Here is a 20,531-nt window from a genome sequence, read left to right as displayed (position 1 = left end):
TATGCAGAATTCTGACAATAACAAACTATAAAGCATGATAAACCTAAATATAAGTCAGGTTCTGCGCTCCTCTTTCCTACGCCAAAGTATTTAAGAGTACTAAGAGTGAAACGCCTCTGTTGCTTCCAGCTGTAGCCATTATTGAAGGTTACACCTGTTGCCAGACATTACATGAAAGATGTGATATTTAGAGAGTGTTAGAATGTCATTTAAAGGTATTCTCCGAACATGTATACCTTGGCACTTAATTATTCTTTTGAGCACATCATTGGTTGGACGGCCTGTGAAAATGTTTGCATGATCAATAAGAGTTTTCTTGACCATACTGTAGGTATTCACAACAACAGTGTTTAAGTTTCCCAGACGCAAGCTGAAAATGTTACCATAATGGTCTGACATCTGCAGGGAAAGAAACAACATGAAAAAAAAATAAAAAGTGAAAAATAATCAGGGTTACAGGGATTAAGATATCAGGCCTCAAAATGCTGTCAGACTTAGAAATCACAACAATAAGAGGCTGTGAATTACCTTAGTTAAATGAATATGTGGTTGTTTAGCATCCAGGTTGACAGCATTCCCAATAAAAGGGAGAGGTGTGGGTCCAGGGGGATAGTTTCTAGGCTTTCTGTTTCTCAGATGGTCTGAGATCAGCAGAAAGATGACGAACATCAGTAATACGGTCCCTACATCTGTCCACTGCACTGAGGCTAAAGACAACAAAATATTCTCCAAGACCATTTTCACGCGTTTATCCCCTTTATTCTGCACTGAGAAACGTGACTACGCGAAAAGTTTGGCTTTAATTTGTTTACTTCCTGGTTCACTTTTGTTTTCAACAACGTGCAACAAACATTTCGAACACCTGATATTCGGAGAGAGACCTGTTCGTGAACGAATCGGTGTTTCTGAATGATTTTTTTTAAAGGTAACGTTAAACGAATCGTCCAGTCCATGCTCATATTTTTATACACGGAATCTTCCTTATGTAACTTGACTGATTTTCTGCTTTGAATGACCGACACTAGCGCGAACAAATAGCATTCTAGTCCAAACTGTGTAGGACCATTTCATTGGCTGGGTCTAATGAATACCGCCCCCTGCACTGAGCTACACGAGATGTTTCGAGTCTGTGAGGTGTATGCCTACTGAACGAGACATGAAAAATAAATAGCATGATATAACTCATTTCTAGCGGTCGACCAAATAAAAAATAAATAAATACGTAAGTAAAATAAAATAAAAATGGATGAACTGCTTTGCTTTCGTTTGTGGGACGCTCTCTTTCCGATAGGCTATATCTCTTAATATGTAGACGCGCAATTTTTTAAATAACGGTTTATTTGATTAAATTATCAAATGACTCATTCACAAACACACAAAACATACGCGCACACACAACAATCACGTCGCCAACTACTTGTGTTACTGTGTAACCTGCAGGAAAGACAACAAGTAATCAGTGAACTTATTTAACGAATATAAAAAAATCGAAATGAAATGGCTAGTGACGTGGGGAACAAGACACTGCGGGTTCCTTCCTTTAGATCTGAGGTAACAATTCATCAGATTCTCCCTTTAACACTGTTTTGAAATTGGAAATGATTATTAAGTAGCCTATATGAAATCCAAGGTAAGATGTTAATTTATCCCATGTTATTACAGATTCTTTTGACAAATGTAGGTGTTCAAATATTGATATAGTAATAAGGGTCTGTTTCTCCCTCCTTCATGGAATATTTCTCCTCTCCTTTCCTTACTTTTTTTCAGCAGGGCCTCCTAAGCATGGAGAGGGGGTCAACAGTCTCTGTGTGAAAGGCGGGGCCTGGTTTCACTGCCAGTTGCATTGCTCAAATGACGACCGTTTCCCAGTCAAGCATAAGCATTTATAGACTGCAGCTATCCAGTACTCTGACATTCTCTGACAAAGGGAATGTGCCATTTTCTTCAACATGATCCTGCAATTTATATATGAAAGCTTTGACTTTAAAAGCTGGATCATTTTATGCTTTGTTTTACTGCTTCTTGTAGATATTATCAAATATAGGAATCCTTCCAGTTTCCCCCCGGGACCCTGGCCTCTACCATTCCTGGGAAATGTCTTCACTGAGATAGATTTTAGGAACGTGAATAAGGTAGGAGCAAATTGCATAATTTATTTGCATGCCAATTTATGTTATTTTTAGACAGATTTTTTGGTGGATGTTATCAAATTGATATTATATTATATTATATTATATTATATTATATTATATTATCGAATACCTGTTAATATAAATATATTTTGAATTTCAGTTGGCTGAAGTCTACGGGACCATATTCAGCTTAAGAGTGGGCAGTGAGAAAATGATAATTGTTTCTGGATATAAAATGGTAAAAGAGGCCCTCATTACTCAGATTGACAGTTTCGTTGACCGTCCAAATGTCCCTCTGTTTCACAAAGTTTTTAAGGGAATCGGTAAGTACACTGACCATAATGACATTTAAGCTTAAAATTAAGGTTCATTATTCACTCAAATAGTATTGAAATTCTTTCATTCATTCATATTATGAAGGTACGATACTGAGTAATGGATACCTGTGGCGGATGCATAGGAAGTTTGCTGTCTCCCATTTGCGGACCTTTGGAGAGGGGAAGAAAAGCCTTGAGCTCAGAATTCAACAAGAATGTGTCCACCTTTGTAATGCTTTTAGGGCAGAAAAGGGTATGGTCTAAGTGTCTGGAGAGTTCAATTTTCATGAATTTTATGAATAGAATAAAAAATGATTTGGAGAGAAAAATGTATATATATACTTATGTATACATGTTTTTTTTTTTCAAACAGGACCTTTTAACCCCATGGTCACCTTGAACAGTGCTGTCTCAAATATCATCTCCTGCTTAATATTTGGACAACGCTTTGAGTATCATGATGAATGTTACCAAAAAATTCTGCGTCTTGATACTGAATGCATTCAGTTAATAGGCTCTCCTAGAGCACAGGTACTGATTCATAATAGCATTCTTAGACTCTACTTTCATAACCTTTGAGTTCATTGTAATAAAAATCTGTATTCATCACCCATTATGTCATCTTTCACAGCTGTATAATGTGTGTCCTCGGCTCTTGGAATATTTACCTGGCCCCCACCAGACAATTTTTTCCAACTATAAGCAAATAACAGACTTCCTGAGAGGAGAGATCATTAAACACAAAGAGGACTGGGACCCTTCAAACCCACGTGACTTAATAGACAACTATCTGACTGAGATGGAAAAGGTAACTAAAGTTGGATTTTATTTCGTTAAGCTTTTAAAATACAAACAAGGTACATTTCCAGGCAACTACCATTTGATCAACCTAAGGCTGTTTTGATAAGAGAGTTTTTGCATATTTTTATATTGATTCCCACCTGTGCAGAAAAAGAGTGATCCTGAGGCTGGTTTTAACATTGAAGGGTTAGTAGTGACTTGTCTAGACCTGATTGAGGCCGGGACAGAAACCGCAACTACAACATTGCGCTGGGGTCTGCTTTTTATGATCAAGTTCCCAGAAATCCAAGGTGAGTATTGATTTTTAAAACAGGAATGATCATGGATCTTCTTTTGAAGCATGCGGGTTATATGCCATCTGCAAGTTAGCTTAGAAATGCATCAGGTCCAGGAGTTTTCCATGAACGAGTTGTCTAAAAACACACACATTATACAAGTAATATTTGTATTTCCCATTCAGAAAAGGTCCAGGAAGAGATAGACAGGGTGATTGGACAGTCGCGTCAACCCTGTTTGGCTGATAGAGTTAATATGCCCTATACTGAGGCTGTTATCCATGAGATACAAAGATTTGGAGATGTTGTTCCACTGGGATTCCCTAAAAAAGCTGTTAAAGACACAACACTAAGAGGATACTTCATTCCTAAGGTATGAATTATATTCTTTTCTATTTACGGGTGTAGTCCTGTCTAGAACAGTGAAGTTGGCATTTTCTCTTTATTAGGGCACCTCTATTACAATAAACCTGTCTTCAGTCCTGCATGATCCAAACGAATGGGAAACCCCAGACACCTTTAACCCAGGACACTTCCTGACTGAAAATGGCCAGTTTTGGAAGAGAGATGCCTTCATGCCATTTTCAGCAGGTAATGTGCAAACATTTCATCTGATATAACTTCTAAAAAGTGATATGCTTGTATTTAATTATTTTTATTGACTTCGGGTGAGTGAATAATTGTTGTCCATGCCACGTTAGGATTTTTAAGTTTAGCTGATGGCAACTTCTCACAGGTAAGCGAGCGTGTTTGGGAGAGCAGCTGGCTCGTCAGGAGCTCTTCTTATACTTCACCTCTCTGCTGCAGCAATTCACCATCTCCAAATGTCCAGGAGAGGAACCCAGTTTGGAGGGAGAGATATGGTTCACATATGCTCCTGCTCCCTACCGTATGTGTTTGTCCTCACGTTAGAGCAGTGGTTACCCCCAGCACTGCACATTTTGTATGTCTCCCTATATCTGACACACCCACTTCAGGTCTTGCAGTCTCCACTAATGAGCTGATGAGTTGAATCAGGTGTGATAGATGAGGGAGACATACAAAATGTGCAGGGCAGGGGGTACTCCAGGACAGGTTTGAGAACCACTGCGTTAGAGTATACACATACATTTTTTTTGTAGCATGTTTATGGATATCTGTTATGATAGAATATCTACTACCAAGTATGTAAGTTTTCATTCTTTATGTTACCATTAAGTAGGCTTCATAGTGGTGGTTTATCTTCACAGTGTTTTAATACTAATACCTATTTGTTCTGATCTACAAATGTATGTCATATATCACAACATGTATTCATAAAAACTGTATACTGTGTGTGATTTACTAAGCGCTCTTTTGATGTTTATGTAAATAAATCACAACTGGGCAAACCATTTGTTGCAATAAATATCTCTGTTACGTAGTTTTAAAAATGCAATGTCATTGCAGTAGTCATTGTGATTCTTAGATTCAAGTTAATAATTATTCATATTCACCCTTGAACTCAGTAATGAGCTTGCAATTATTGTACATATTAAAATGTACCAATGTATATGAAAGCATGGAAAAAGATAAAGAGCAGCCAAATGATGTTACTATATGTACATATACGATTAAAGCTGCAGAAAGAAAGTATTAACATAGTTTTAAACCTCTAGTGCAGATGCCGACATGTCAGGCCAGATCGTGATGTTGTCCATGTGTTTGTAATATCTTATGCGCTTATCATTAAACTTTTACTTTTGATAAATGTGTTTCCATTGGGTTTCGTTCTCCACCTTCATAGAATCTGGAGTTCCTTATGTAATATCTTTCTACTCCTCCCTTCCAGTATTTACATCTCCCAGTCCTGTTCAAAAGTACACTGAACAAAATTATAAACGCAACACTTTTGTGGCCTTTTATTGTGGCCAGCCTAAGGCACACCTGTGCAATAATCATCAATTATCTCGGCCAAGGAGAAGTGCTCACTAACACAGATTTAGACAGATTTGTGAACAATATTTGAGAGAAATAGGCCTTTTGTGTACATAGAAAAAGTCTTAGATCTTTGAGTTCAGCTCATGAAAAATGGGGGCAAAAACAAAAGTGTTGCGTTTATAATTTTGTTCAGTGTATTTATACCAATAATCATTTACAAACCACAGAGCTCAAATAAGACAAAGAGCACCTGCCATTCCTCTACCACCATGATCCTGCACTTGATTTATGACAAATTTGATTTTAAAAGCTGAATCATTTTATTTTTTGTATTTCTGCTCCTTGTTGATATGATCAAAAACAAGAATCCTTCCAATTTCCCGCCAGGACCCTGGCCTGTGCCTTTCCTGGGAACTGTCTTCACCAAGATGGATTTTAGGACCATGGCTAAGGTGGGAGCTAAATTCATATGGTTTTAATTTGCATGTATGTCAATTTAAAGCCATTTTAGAGATGATTTAATTTATTGCATTGTTTCTGGACTTTTTGTAAAGAAAATAGTAACTATCAATGTTCCTGATTGATATAAATAAAATAAAATAAATATTTTGAATTTCAGTTGGCTGAAGTCTATGGGAAGGTGTTCAGCTTAAGAGTGAGCAGTGATAAAATAGTAATCATATCTGGATATAAAATGGTAAAGGAGGCCCTCATTACTCAGAATGCCAAATGTCCCTCTGTTTCACAAAGTTTTTAAGGCAATTGGTAAGTGCACTGACCACAATGACCTTAATGCTTAATACCAGTTTTTATTCTCAAAAGGAGTTTGATTTTTTATTAATGATAATCAGATTTCATCATTAAAGGTATATCACTGAGTAATGGATACCTGTGGCGGTCACATAGGAAGTTTGCTGCCTTTCATTTGCGGATGTTTGGAGAGGGGAAGAAAAGCCTTGAGCACAGCATCCAGCAAAAGTGTGTCTACCTTTGTGATGCCTTTAAGACAGAAAAGGGTATAGTGTAAATGTCTCACTAACTGGAGAATTTTAGTTCACTGGGGCAAAGAAGAATGACACCAATTTGCAATTTAATAAACATCCATTTTTTCTCTCAAACAGGACCTTTCAACCCTTTGACCATCTTAAACGGTGCTGTCTCAAATACTGTTGCTTGTTTGATATTTGGTCAATGATGAATGTTACCAAAGAATCCTGCGTCTTGACACTGAATGCGTTCAGTTAATGGGCTCTCCTAGAGCACAGGTACTGATTCATGATAGCATTCTTAGACACTACTTTCATATTTTAACGTCCTGTGAGTTAATTATAATTCAAAATCTGTATTCATCACCCATAATGTCATCTTTTACAGCTGTACAATGTGTGTCCTCGGCTATTGGAATATTTACCTGGCCCCCACCAGACTATTTTTTCCAACTATAAGAAGATCACAAACTTCCTGAGAGGAGAGATCATTAAACACAAAGATGACTGGGACCCTTCAAACCCTCGTGACTTAATAGACAACTATCTGACTGAGATGGAAAAGGTACAGTAAGTAAAGGTGGAATTTTCTTTTTGAATTTGAATTTTGAATAATTCAGTACTTTTTTTTTTTTCCACAGAAAAAGAGTGACCCAAGGCTGGTTTTAACATAGAAGGGTTAGTGATAACTTGCCTGGACGTGATTGAGGCCGGGACAGAGACCACTGCTACTACATTACGCTGGGGTCTGCTTTTTATGATCAAATATCCAGAAACACAGAGTGAGTTTGGTTTTAATTTTTAAAGAATAGACATATTGTCACCACATTGTTACCACTTTACAACCAACTTGTATTTCCCATTCAGAAAAGGTCCAGGAAGAGACAGACAGGGTGATTGGACAGTCGCGTCAACCCTGTTTGGCTGACAGAGTTAAAATGCCCTACACTGATGCTGTAATCCACGAGATACAAAGACTTGGAGATGTTGTTCCACTGGGATTCCCTAAAAAAGCTGTTAAAGACACAACACTAGGAGGATACTTCATTCCTAAGGTATGAATTCTATTCTATTCTATTCTATTCTATTCAAGACTAGTCTTGATTGAAAGATACATGTATTTTAAAATATAGACAATGATCTGATGTCGGCATACATTTCTTATGTCAATCAGCCATTGTTGGTTGCTACACAAATGTTTTCATTCTCCCTTTATTAGGGCACTGCTGTTTCAACAATCCTGTCCTCAGTCCTGCATGATCCAAACGAATGGGAGACACCAGACACCTTTAACCCAGGACACTTCCTGACTGAAAATGGCCAGTTTCGGAAGAGAGATGCGTTTCTGCCCTTTTCATCAGGTAATATTTTATAAACATTTACATCTCAGTGTGTGATTTTTTTTTTTTGTGGACTAGTATTAAATACAGAAGAACAAAACTAGCACTCACTTTAACAGGGCAATTTGCTTTTATAAATTAATAAAAAACTAACGAATAACAAATGCAATAATTTATAATTTAATGAGTGACTTTTTTTTTTTTTCACAAAACAGTGAGTGGAATGAACTCTCAGGCTGTTATACAACAAAAATACCTACATTTACATAACCAAGTCATTGAAATTGGTGAATTGTATTTGTTTGACTTTACAATGCTAAAAATGAGAGGATTTTTAGGATGAACTGACTGACTTGAATGAATTTAACTTTATAATGCTACATGTGAGAGAGGATGTTTAGGATGAACTGATTCACTAGAATGAATTGGATTTCACTACAATGAGAGATGAGCACCAACCACTGTCAATCTGTCACGCTAGTGAGGCTGTTGAAAAAAAGTATCTAGGTTAATATAATGTCATCATAGTTGTAGTTATTTACTTGTCAGGTTTTCTCTTGTCAATGCCGCAATGTGATTTTTAATTTTGCATTATGGCATCTGCTCACAGGTAAGCGAGCGTGTTTGGGAGAGCAGCTGACTCGTCAGGTGTTCTTCCTGTTTTTCACCTCCCTGTTCACCATCTCCAAATGTCCAGGAGAGGAACCCAGTTTGGTGGGCGAGATATGGTTCACATATGCTCCTGCTCCCTACTGTATGTGTGTTTCCTCACGTTAGAACAAAACAAAGTCAGTAAAATTAGACAAAGTATGTTTTCTTATGTGTTTCTGGATGATTATCTTTTATGTTAGCATCTCATTTCCACATTTTTCAAAACGTAACATTGTTGCAATGTTGTACACTTGATTTTAATGTATAAATGTAAATGTTTAAATACATGTATTAATGATTTTGATGTATAAATGCACATGTATTGATATTAATGCACTGTGTAAATGATTTACGATGTGTAAATAATCATATCTGTCATGTAAATAAATTACACCTGGGTTGAAAATTTGTCACTGGAAACATCTCTGTTTCATGCAAAAAAATAGAGATAACTAGAATGTTTTCATATTAAAAAGACTATTCTTTGAGTTACTTTAACTATACTAAGTAAAGGAATGTCACAGACTCATTGTTAAACAACAGCTGGGGTATTACGTAACTTACTGCGACCCCAAAACCATGAAAGGCCTCTTCCTCTTGAAGCCTGAAACACTGAGTGTACAGTCTACACATAGCAGGGACAAACTCCCTTTTTAGATTCAGAGTGTGTGTTTGTAGGACAAATGTCCCTCTCTGATGTGCAGGAGGTCCACATTAATTTGTCCCTTTTTAACAATTTTGTTTGTTCAATTAACACTTACTACTGAATAAAAAAAAAAATAGTGTAGAAACAATTTCCACTCAAAAATTGATAGTACATTTCAGAAATAATTACAAAGAAATGTCAAGTAACACGTTTAATTAAACATGTTTAAGTAGAAAGACTGAAATAGTATTTTCATACTTTTTCAACTTCGTTCCTTTATTTAAAATCTTAGAGTGTATTAATTGAACCCAGTGTTAAAAAGTGTGATAAAAAGCACATTTACAAACCTCTCAGACTGTCAAAATGGAGCAGCACATATTAGGCCTGAATTACATTTCACAACATCTCTACAGAGAATAAGAGGAAGAGAGCAAAACAAAGGTGTCTTATTACCTCCCCAACCCTCTTGACTACTTATTCATTCAGGAACAAAGGCCCTGTGGAAGCAAGTACCTAAAACATTCATATGGTACATTACACACATTTATATTATGTTTTAGCTGTAGTGTTCTGTACTGTTATGCATTAAGAAACATGTCGTCCAACTAAAACACTTTAGCATTGTCATGATTGCACAGATGTTCTTATCTGCTGTCTGCTCTGCATGTGTGCATATGACTTATCTCTTCAGTCTTATAAAGTTCAACTGTGTAATTCAGTCATTATTTATGACTTGATCCTGGTAGAGATTTATTTGGAATGCAGAAGGTTCACACAGAGGTTGAATTGGGGCTCTGTTTTTGTTGGAAACTATAGCATGAACTACAAACATTGATTACGTAACAGGGTTACATAATGGCTCCCAAACTGCTCATATGGCCCCTTGCTGCTGAGACCCACATTAACTCTCTCTTTTCAGATAAACAGTACTCGTGCACTCTCTCACACACACCCTATTCACAACAACCTGGCTAAATTAAGTTGGTTTACCTCAGAGGAATCGGCTGCCCATAGACTCAGCCATGATTTTATATTCTTTATATGAGTGCCTGGATTTTAAAAGCTGCTTGTTTTTGATTTGTTTACTGCTGCTGCTTATAGATTTCATCAGACATAAAAATCCAGCAAATTTTCCACCAGGACCCTGGCCGCTACCCATCCTAGGAAATGTCTTCACTGATGTTAACTATAAAACTGTGGACCAGGTGAGGGACTCATAAATTTATTACAACACTGACATAATAATGTAACATTAAGATATTGCTAATTTAATATATAATTTAACAATAATAATATTATTTTTATATGAATATATATATTTTTTTAAATCAAGTAAATACAGAATGGCATGTTTTTTGTTTTTGTTTTTTTGTATTTTCACATGTGCTACTTGATTAGTAATTTAATTAATTAATTAATTATTTCTATTTTTCCAGCTGATTGAGAAATATGGGAACATCTTCAGTGTCAGAAATGGAAGTGATAAAATAGTGTATGTGTCCGGGTTTAAAATGGTGAAGGATGTTTTGATCTCTCAAGGGGAAACCTTCACTGACCGCCCTGTTTCACCTTTATTTGACACACTTTATAAAGGCAGAGGTAAGTCACTATACTTAATAATCTAACAATAGCAATAAGACGACCAATGTGTTAAAGAAAGGAAACACAAAATGTTTGTTTATAATACAGCTACTGTATGTATGGAATTACAGTAGCAGGATAATTGGTGATTATTGTATATAGTTTTATTGCAGATAAGCAAAGTGGTCTTGCTCAATAGATGCAAATGATGGATGCTAATCAGAAAAACATCCTCTCTGATTGTATAGCCGGTCTAAACACAATTTTCTTCCATTGTCTTTGATGCTGACCCCTGACTGAGAAAGGATTGTCCTTTAACAATGGCTACTCATGGAGGAAACAACAGCAGTTTTCTATGAGTCACCTGAAAAACTTTGGAGAGGGGAGGAAGACTCTAGAAAAACATATTCAACGAGAGTGCTACTTCCTGTGTGGAGCATTTAAAGAAGAGCAGGGTAAGAACCCATCTACAGTTTTTTTATTGAATCTTATTTTCCACGAGGAACCTTTATCATATGGAACCCATGGATTCAAATGGACAAAAGGTCTTTTTATACTGCAAAACGGTTCTTTAGATTATTGAAATGTACTTTAACCTAATTAAAAACAGTTTTTTTGAGAACTGTTCAGTGCAAGGTTCTTTGGGGAAGCCAAAATGGTTCTTCTAAGGCAGTGGTTCCCAATCCTGGTCCTGGAGAACCCCCAACACTGCACGTTTTTGGTGTCTCTCTTATCTGACACTCATATTTGAGGTCTTGGAGTCTTCACTAATGAGCTGATGAGTTGAATCAGGTGTGTTTGAATAGGGAGACATCTAAAATGTGCAGTGTTGGGGGTTATCCAGGACCAGGATTGGGAACCACTAAGGCATCACCATGAAACCCCCCTTTTGGAACCTTTATTTTAAAGGTGTAATCACACTAGAATGGTTTTACAAGCCTCTTGCATTTCAAATAACTTCTCTGAAGCGTCTTATACCAAAATATTCAGTAAATAAATATCATTCTGTCATTGTTTTTACCCTGTCACACAGGCTACCCATTTAACCCTCTGGTCAAAATTAACAACGCAGTGGCCAATGTTATTGGTAGCCTGGTGTTTGGCCATCGATATGAGTATGATGATGTTGATTTCCAGAAGCGTCTACAAATGAGCGCAGAGTCAGTGTTTCTTACGGGATCTGTGTGGAACCAGGTAGTATCCATTGAAAATACAACTTTTTATTTAAAAGAACACTTAAATCTATCACATATTATAACACTTGTGTTTAGGGAAAAACTGTGTTGAAATATAGATGTACAGACATTGAAGCTTGAAGCACAGTATCACCATGGATATTACTCATCATTTTAACAAAGCTTTCATGTTTTTTGTTTTGTTTTTTTAGCTGTATGATGCCTTCCCAGGTATAATGAAATGGTTGCCAGGATCCCATCAGACAATAATCTCAAACTACCAAAAGTTAGAAAACTTCCTGAAAGAAAAGGCTGAGCAACACAGACAAGACTGGGACAGCAACAATCCCAGAGATTATATTGATGCCTATCTGACAGAAACAGAGAAGGTAAAACTTGGTAACATAATTTTAAGTTCAGCATCAATAATGTAATGTAAGGTGATGTACCCAAGTATGTTCCTGAATTAATTAATTAATTGCATTATTAAGTAAATTACTGCTACTTATTCATGTCCTTGTGTTTCATTTTGGGGCTTAGAGAAAGAATGACACCAAGGCAGGGTTTAATTTTGGCAGTCTGGTGTGGTGCATGGTAGACTTGTTCGAGGGTGGAACTGAAACATCGACCAACACACTCCGATGGGCACTGCTTTACATGATCAAGTACCCTGATATTCAAGGTATATACAATAATATTACTTAAATAACACTTTAATAACAGTAAAAATGGACAAAACAACTTTACTTCTTATTGTGCATTGTTGTATCTCGACAATGTTCTCAAAATGTTTTCTAATCTAGAGAAGGTCCGGTCAGAGATTGATCAGGTGATTGGCTCCCGTCCACCTACTATGTCTGATAAGGCAAACATGCATTACACCAATGCTTTCATTCATGAGGTTCTCAGAAAAGCAAACCTTGTGCCTCTCAGTATGGCTAGAACTGTGAGAAAGGACACAGATCTGGGAGGCTATTTTATACCAAAGGTAAAAGAAGAATATTGTGTTATTTTGAATGATTTAAACATTAAAACATTAATGTTTAAATTGTATTATAAGTTTAAAATAACACTCTATTATTATTATTATAACCACTTCCTGTGCTGAACTAAGGGGACTGTGATAATCACTAATCTGACATCAGTGCTGTATGACAAACATGAATGGGAAACACCAGACATCTTTAACCCTGGACACTTTCTAGACTCTGAAGGCCAGTTCTGCAGGAGAAATGCCTTCTTTTCCTTCTCAGCAGGTACAGTTCATCCACTGCTTATTTTTGCTGTACCTTAGTCAATTTTAAACCACAACTGTAGAACATATGACTGCAAAATATGTAATTCAACTGCGATCCATTGACAGGCAAAAGGCAGTGTCCAGGAGAGCACCTGGCTCACGTGGAGCTGTTCATCTTTCTCACCATTCTCCTGCAGAACTTCAGTTTCAGTCCTCCTCCTGGTGAGGAGCCCAGTCTGGAGAGCCAGGTGGGCTTCACACAAGCCCCTCTGCCATACAAGCTCTGCGCTCACCCGAGATGCTAAATCCTGCTGTTTGAGGATGCAGTGTATGGGGTATAGCAAATTTTATGCAAGAAATATCACCCACAGCTTCCTTATGTTTACGGTTACACTTTGGGTCTTTTTTATATGCATATATAAATAATACAAATACAAAGTCATTTAAAGTGTACATTATGTCTAGGAATTCCAAATCCTTTTTTTTTTTTTGTATTTTGTATTTTGCCATAATGTCCCACCATTACATAGATTATGATCTGTACAATCAAACAAACACAGGAAATGTGCTCTGGGCTTAAACACTTCCTGTCTACACAAGGAAAGAATTTGTTCTGTCTGAAAACAGAACAGTTGTTAGAATGTGGGATCCTTTAGCTCTGTATGCATTATTTCTTTCCCTCCTACAACATTTATTGATTATGCATAACTGTTTAAAAACATTATGAATATGTGCTTGCCAGCCTCTTATTACTTCTGTAGGGTGCCACACCTTCGATATACATGGTGACTAGGTGTTTTTCCCCCCTTCTTTGTGATTGCTTAGTGTGTGTGTTGTGTTAATATAATTATGTTAATTGTTATGTTTACTGGGGTTTTTTTCCGAACAAATAAATGTCAAATTAATGTCTTATGTGAGCATAAGATACTTCTTTCAAAAACATTAAACATCTTCACACACACACACACAGTTGTTTTTCTGTCGTTTTATTACTTACCTTTAACCTGTCTACCTGTATTGAAGAATTCATGTACATGTATCTTTGTGATTTTGCTATTTTACACCTCATTTTCAAACCTAGACATGTAACCTTTCCCTGAGTGACCATTAGTGCACCTTATTGATTGATTTAAAAGCTATAAAACATTAATTCAATCTACACTCTCAGAAAAAAAGATACAAATGGGGTAGTACCTAATATACACTTTAGGTACTAATATGTAATTTTAAAGTTCTAATATGTATATTTAAGGTACTAATATGTACCATTAAGAGGTATAATGTACAAAAATGTACCTTTTATCTTTTGTGCCTTTGGATACTGCCCCAGTGACAGTTTTGTATGGAAAGTGTTTTGGACATATCAGGATCATGTGTTTTGCACTGACATCATTTGTCACCTATTTACACTGCAAATCAAAGAGCAAATATAGCACTGAATGATATGTGAGAGTGGTGAGGATTCAATCATTAACATTATGGCAAAAGTCAAGCACGGTTAAAAATGAACCTGCAAGGCTTAAGCTCCAATAGTTCACCTCACTGCTCGTCTCACTCGTGCTGCAGAGAATAACTCAATCTGAGGAAGACTCCCCATTAAAATGAATGAACATATTAGCCGACATACATTTGACACGCAAAAATCTCTCACATAACAAGAGTAATCTAATCCATCAAGATCTTGTAACTCTGAGTCCATTTTCTGTTATAAAACATTACATCTATTGAGAGAAATATGAGGGGAGTGGCAGGCTGAATAGATGGACAAAGGCTGTCTGTTCAACATATACACTCTGCAAACCTCACATTTTTCTTCTTCGCCTGTCATGGTGCTAACCTCAAATCTCGAGATTCTTGATTTTAAAGGACTACTGCTCTTCGTAGTGGCATTTCTCTTGGTGGCAGACTATGTGAAGAACAGAAACCCACCGAATTACCCACTCTGCCCTTTCTCTCTTCCACTCCTAGGAAATGTCTTCAACATTGACTCGAAGGAGCCGCATATATATCTGACAAAGGTGAGCAGACAGTATTGACACTTCTGGGTTGATAGGACAGGACAGTGTTTATTAAAATGTAAGAAAAAAAAAAACATTAAAAAAATATTGAGATAGATTACGTGATAGTGTATATCAGTTTTACTTGATCATGCTTGCAGTTAGCTGACCAAAAAATATTTATGAACCCAATGATTTGCATTAGCTCCAGTCACATGCTTCAAGCGTCTGAAATGTTGTTGTCCTGACAGCTAGGCCATGCCTACAACAATATATTCAGTCTGCGATTAGGAAGAGACAAAGTGGTCTTCATCACTGGTTATAAACTGGTGAAGGAGGCCTTGGTGACTCAAGCTGAAAACGTTGTTGATCGTCCCTACAGTCCAGTGCAATGGTGAGTCTGCTCGGGCAATGGTAGGTCAAATGGTTATGACCATGAAGCACTGTTTATTGTGAATCTGGAGAACCAAACCCCCTTTATTAACAAAACATAAACAATCCTTTAAATTGTGAAACCCAAATAGTTACATCATTTGGATCTGTTATTTATTTCTAAAATAAATATTTAAAAAAGTATTTGTAACCGTCCCAAACTGTTTAGACATGTCCTAAAGCTTGGTAAAAGGGTTGCAAAAAAAAATGACATACAATGAATAGAAAATAACACAGCTCATATAATATTTTGATCAACCTGCAGGAGCTGACGATCAACATCTTCTGAAGTTTACATACATACTTCCACTGATTATTTGTTGGGAAAAAAAGTTTCAGGTCCTAAACTTTCAGTATCTTAACACATAACACTACATAATTCGTGTCCGGACAGCTGGACTCTTCTTCAGTAATGGTGAAATGTGGAAGAAGCAACGACGTTTTGCTATGTCAACACTGAGGAACTTTGGGTTGGGAAAGAAAACAATGGAGCTGGCCATCTGTGAAGAGAGCCGCTTCTTGCTAGATGAGATTGACAAACAGAAAGGTACACAATACTTTGCATGTATCAGAATCAATTTAAGGTAAATAACAGGACTCATTTAGTTTTTGTCCTTCTCAGGAGGTGTTTGACCCAACAATCCTGTTCAAAAAGGCTGTTTCCAATATCATCTGTCAAATGGTGTTCGGCCAGAGATTTGATTATGCAAACCACCAATTCAGGACAATGCTAAAATACATATCTAAAAGCATTCAATTAGAGGGGTCCATTCGGGGACAGGTAAATAAATGATTTTTCTTTCTGATAATTGTCCTTTATGTAATAATACAGTTAGTCAGTTGGCTGGGAGCTACTTTATTATTTTGAATAAACACTGGGAAAGTATTAATTTTAGGATAAAGTGACCACAAAGGCCTTAAACAACAAGACTGTCTTTGTAAAATAAATAACCAAATAAATCATTTAAAAGTTCACCCCAAAAATGAAAATTTGCTCACCCTCAGGCCACGATGAGTTGGTTTCTTCATCAGAACAGATTTGGAGAAATGTAGCATTTTATTATCATGTGCTCCCCAATGGCTCCTCTGCAGTGAATGGGTGCCATTAGAAGGATCCATTGGTGAGCAACTGATACCTAGTTTCAAAAGCCTGTTCTGTAGAAGAAACAAACTCATCTACATCTTGGATGACCTGAGGTTGTGTAAATCTTGAGCCAATTTTCATTTTCAGGTGAGCTATTCCTCCAAATAATTCTGGTCATGCAGCACTAGTACAGACACATGAGTAAATAAAAATGTTTTTCTTTCAGCTCTATGAAGCATCTTCCTGGGCCACACAATGACATGTTCAGTAACTACAAATTATTGCAAGCCTTCGTTGGTTGTTGTCAAACACAAGGCCGAACTTCCTAATTGAGATGATGAAGGTAATACAACTATTAAAGTGACAAGAGAACTACAAACTAGCCTCTTTAACTTGCATGCATTTGTAGGAACACAGCAACTTATTTTACTTCTTCCATCCCTGACCAGAAGCCACATGAAACAACAGATGGTTTTGATGAAGAGAACATCGTTCCATGTGTTCTAGACCTGTTTCTGGCCGGGACCGAAACTACTTGCACCGCATTATGTTGGGGTCTCATATACCTCATCACTTACCCAGAAGTACAAGGTGAAAAATACATGCTTTAAAGAATCTATGCATACAAGTAGTAACTCATACGTAACTGATATTTGAATATATGGAGTTAATTTGTAGAAAATGTTCAGGGGGAGATAGACAGAGTGATTGGACGCTCAAAGGAGCCGAGTATAGCCGACAAGGCCAACATGCCCTACACTGAGAGGCTGTCATCCATGAGATCCTGAGATTCGGAGAAATTGTACCAATGAATGGCTTGCAGGTGGCTGACAAAGACACAACCCTTGGAGAGTGCTTCATCCCAAAAGGTGAGTGATACTCGGTTAATTTATTCAGCTAACATTAAATACAGAAATATTTTCCTATTGTAAAAATTATATCACTTCCAAAAGTTATTAATTTGGCTGATTGACAAAAATGGTTCCCTTTGAAAGGGATCAATGGTGCAATTTGTCACAATATGAAGTCTAACTCTTCCTATTTTATTGTTTCAACCAGGGTACAGTAATTTTACCCATACTGCACTCTGTTCTCTTTGATGAGAATGAATGGGAGACACCCTACAAGTTCAATCCTGGGCACTTTTTAGACAAAGAGGGCCAGTTTGTGAGGCGGGACGCATTCATGCCCTTTTCTGCAGGTAAAGTGAAAACAGAAATACAAAAAGAGACTTTATTATAAATTATTTACACTACCGTTCAAAAGTTTGGGGTCAGTAAGATTTTTTTGTTAAAAAAAAAACAAACTTTTATTCAGCAAGAATGCCTTAAATTGATCGACAGTAAAGATTTTTTTATAAAGTTCTATTTAAAATAAACACAATTCTATTCATCAAAGAATCCTAAAAAAATGTGTCAGTTTCCACAAAAATATTAAGCAGCACAATTGTTTCAACACTGATAACAACAATAAATGTTTCTTGAGCGCCAAATCATTATATTAGAATATCTTCTGAAGGATCATGTGACACTGAAGACTGAATCCTTAAATTCTTAATGATTAAATTATAATAATATTTCACAATATTACTGTTTTTACTGTATTTTTATCAAACAAATGCAGCATTGGTGAGCATAAGACTTTTATCAAAATAATAATCAAAATAAATAAATGCTTATATACAATAAACTCTCCCCACTCTGTCTCTCTCACAGGAAAAAGGGTCTGTTTGGGGGAGCAGCTTGCGAGAATGGAACTCTTCCTTTTCTTTGTCAGTTTGTTCAGAAAATTTCGATTTTCAGCAGCAGAGGGTGAGAAACTCAATCTTGATGGAGTGATAGGAGTAACGCGCACCCCGGGCCCCTTCAAGATCCATGCAATGGCACGCTGAGCAAATCATACTCACTATGGGAATTCTATTATACCAATAAATCAACAATATTATAAACAATTATAATATATAATACACATTTCAATGAATATGACAATGTATCTGTTTAACATCTCTAAGAAAACCTTTCTTTTGCAGACTCAGTAAAAGTAAAAGTTCAGTATAGTTCTTGTTTGATTAATGGGTGTGAGAGAATACATCTTTAGTTCCCATTAATCAAACATGCATAAACCTGCTTAGTAATGCCTAGTCTGCAAAAACTAATAAAGTGTTGGATGAACATTGCCCTAGAAAAAAACAAACAGAGAAAAGGTCATTGCAACAAGTTAAACATTATGGAATCATCTACCTGTTGGCACTGATTTGAGATTGTGGGGTCAGGGGATGAAGTTTTTTAAGATTTTTAAGATTACAGATAATGCATAGCGAAAGATATTAGTCAGCAAACATAAGCAAGGTTTTGCCATGATAATAAACAACGTTGAAATCCATAGTCACGTCACAATATGTTTGTGTTGATTTTTTTTGTGTGCCCTCTCAAGGCTGAGGAAATATTGCCTCATCCATTTGTATTGGCTCTATTTCAGATCATTAAAAACAAGCACTTTAGTGTGTATTCTTGTAAAGGCAAATGCCACCAGTACATAATATAATATATAAAGATTTTTTTTAATATAATTTTGTATTGAAATTAAATTAATTCTGAGAGCTCTAAAAGTTCAGCACCACTAGTGACACGACCGCAAAAATGGGGAAATATTTAAATTAGTCGCCATCTAGTGGTGAGACTTGAGTAAAGACTTCAACGTTGGGATCATTAACATACGGAACTTCTAAGCGGCCATGCAATATCTTTTTTTTCCTCCTTGTTTTCTCGTTATAACGACTTAATTTTCTCGTTATCTCGACATAACGGGAGTTGTTCTCTAAGTTACAAAACTGCGCCAACAGGTGGCACTATTGACCTGAATATAACTGATGGGGTGTTGTAGGCTATATCCACTTTACTGTACGCGTTTGGGATAGAATAGGACCTTCCTCGTGATCGCTATAATTTGTGCAGTATTGTTCATTACTGACATTTAATTCATTCATAAATGTAAAATGCTTGAATCAATATGACTATTTTGTGTATTAAGTGCTTGCTAGATGCATGAGTTTCACCAACGCGTTCTGTATCATAAAATAACTGCTTATTAAAACCAAGGTTGACGTCACTGTATTCTGTTTGCACCTATATCTTTATTTGTGCTTCTTTGAGGTACATTATTGTTAGTTAATAAGCGGGGATGTTCTGTTTATCTACAGTAGGACAGGCTTCAACAACGTAGGCTATTTGTAACGTGCCTCTTTTCCTTATTAATCTTTATCGTTAATCATTAAATGTATATTGATAAGAAATGTGAGTTATATATAAAGTGTATAGGCTAATTTAATTCAGTGATGTTCTACAGTGTTGTAATCTTTTGTGTTTTCTACATTTCTTTGTGGAAACCACACAAACACACATACACACACAGGCCTACACATGAACGCTCTTTTCAAACAGAAGCTTGTAACGCACATGATATCAGTCACAGCATATAATGACTACTAAAAATTACAAATTATATATAATTTTCTTTCAAATAAAAGGAAAATTAAAAGTGAGTTGAATCCAAGCAGCTCTAAAAGATTTTAGAATAGTTCTGCATCCTGAAGGCGCTCCGCCTGTGTTTGCGGTGTTGCTTTGACCTTAAACATGTTAATTACACAAACAAAATGTTTAGCGTACTGTCTCTGGAAATATCAACCGTGATTGATCAGCCTTTATTTTTGTATTGTAGACGTTATTACTAGGCGAAGCAAAATTTGCTGAAATATCCACGACATAGGCTACAGTAAGAGCACATGGTTTATCTGTCCATCAGATGCGTGTCAAAGTTGAGTTCGTTACTATAGCAACAGTAGATCAAACAATCATTGTAAAAAAATAAATAAATAAAACTGTCGAGATCACGAGAAAATTAAGTCGTTATAACGAGAAAACAACTCTCGAGATAATGAGAAAATTAAGTCATTATACCGAGAAAACAACTCCCGTTATG

The 20,531-nt window shown here is 36.4% G+C and overlaps 3 protein-coding genes and 2 pseudogenes across 3 annotated transcripts in view; 4 read left to right on the top strand and 1 right to left on the bottom strand.

The window, feature by feature from the left end:
- cyp2v1 (cytochrome P450, family 2, subfamily V, polypeptide 1) overlaps window positions 1–1,037 on the bottom strand; it is a 5,284-nt gene extending 4,247 nt beyond the window's left edge. The window contains exons 1-2 of the mRNA XM_016456141.1: window positions 529–1,037; window positions 237–399 (exon numbers count right to left, since the gene is read on the bottom strand). Of these exons, the coding sequence (XP_016311627.1) occupies window positions 237–399; window positions 529–738 (373 nt within the window). The 5' untranslated portion in view covers window positions 739–1,037. The remainder of the gene's footprint in view (window positions 1–236; window positions 400–528) is intronic.
- A 776-nt stretch (window positions 1,038–1,813) lies between these two features.
- Window positions 1,814–4,497, top strand: LOC107665316 (cytochrome P450 2J2-like). Its single transcript, XM_016456140.1, has 9 exons — window positions 1,814–2,132; window positions 2,293–2,455; window positions 2,553–2,702; window positions 2,823–2,980; window positions 3,081–3,257; window positions 3,399–3,540; window positions 3,711–3,898; window positions 3,975–4,116; window positions 4,262–4,497. The coding sequence occupies exons 1-9, from the start codon at window positions 1,950–1,952 to the stop codon at window positions 4,435–4,437; spliced, it is 1,479 nt and encodes a 492-aa protein (XP_016311626.1). The 5' UTR covers window positions 1,814–1,949; the 3' UTR covers window positions 4,438–4,497.
- Window positions 4,498–5,693: 1,196 nt separating this feature from the next.
- LOC107665318 (cytochrome P450 2J2-like) lies at window positions 5,694–8,527 on the top strand (annotated as a pseudogene).
- Window positions 8,528–9,990: 1,463 nt separating this feature from the next.
- On the top strand, window positions 9,991–13,865 carry cyp2ad6 (cytochrome P450, family 2, subfamily AD, polypeptide 6). Its single transcript, XM_016456139.1, has 9 exons — window positions 9,991–10,252; window positions 10,484–10,646; window positions 10,934–11,083; window positions 11,662–11,822; window positions 12,016–12,192; window positions 12,344–12,485; window positions 12,607–12,791; window positions 12,918–13,059; window positions 13,167–13,865. The coding sequence occupies exons 1-9, from the start codon at window positions 10,070–10,072 to the stop codon at window positions 13,343–13,345; spliced, it is 1,482 nt and encodes a 493-aa protein (XP_016311625.1). The 5' UTR covers window positions 9,991–10,069; the 3' UTR covers window positions 13,346–13,865.
- A 1,001-nt stretch (window positions 13,866–14,866) lies between these two features.
- On the top strand, window positions 14,867–18,444 carry LOC107665295 (cytochrome P450 2J6-like; annotated as a pseudogene).
- Window positions 18,445–20,531: the final 2,087 nt, after the last annotated feature.

This window comes from Sinocyclocheilus anshuiensis, unplaced genomic scaffold (assembly GCF_001515605.1).
Source record: "Sinocyclocheilus anshuiensis isolate Anshui unplaced genomic scaffold, SAMN03320099.WGS_v1.1 scaffold199, whole genome shotgun sequence".
In the NCBI taxonomy this organism is placed as follows: Eukaryota; Metazoa; Chordata; class Actinopteri; order Cypriniformes; family Cyprinidae; genus Sinocyclocheilus; species Sinocyclocheilus anshuiensis.
Note: the sequence above shows the minus strand (reverse complement) of the source record. Positions and strands in the feature narration are given on the sequence as shown.

Excerpts from the sequence above, each read along its gene's own strand:
- LOC107665316 (XM_016456140.1), top strand. The coding sequence starts at position 1,950 with ATGATCCTGCAATTTATATATGAAAGCTTTGACTTTAAAAGCTGGATC. Across the intron at positions 2,981-3,080 it reads TAGGCTCTCCTAGAGCACAG|CTGTATAATGTGTGTCCTCG; the intron begins GTACTGATTCAT and ends CATCTTTCACAG. Across the intron at positions 3,258-3,398 it reads ATCTGACTGAGATGGAAAAG|AAAAAGAGTGATCCTGAGGC; the intron begins GTAACTAAAGTT and ends CCACCTGTGCAG.
- cyp2ad6 (XM_016456139.1), top strand. The coding sequence starts at position 10,070 with ATGATTTTATATTCTTTATATGAGTGCCTGGATTTTAAAAGCTGCTTG. Across the intron at positions 11,823-12,015 it reads CGGGATCTGTGTGGAACCAG|CTGTATGATGCCTTCCCAGG; the intron begins GTAGTATCCATT and ends TTGTTTTTTTAG. Across the intron at positions 13,060-13,166 it reads CTTCTTTTCCTTCTCAGCAG|GCAAAAGGCAGTGTCCAGGA; the intron begins GTACAGTTCATC and ends ATCCATTGACAG.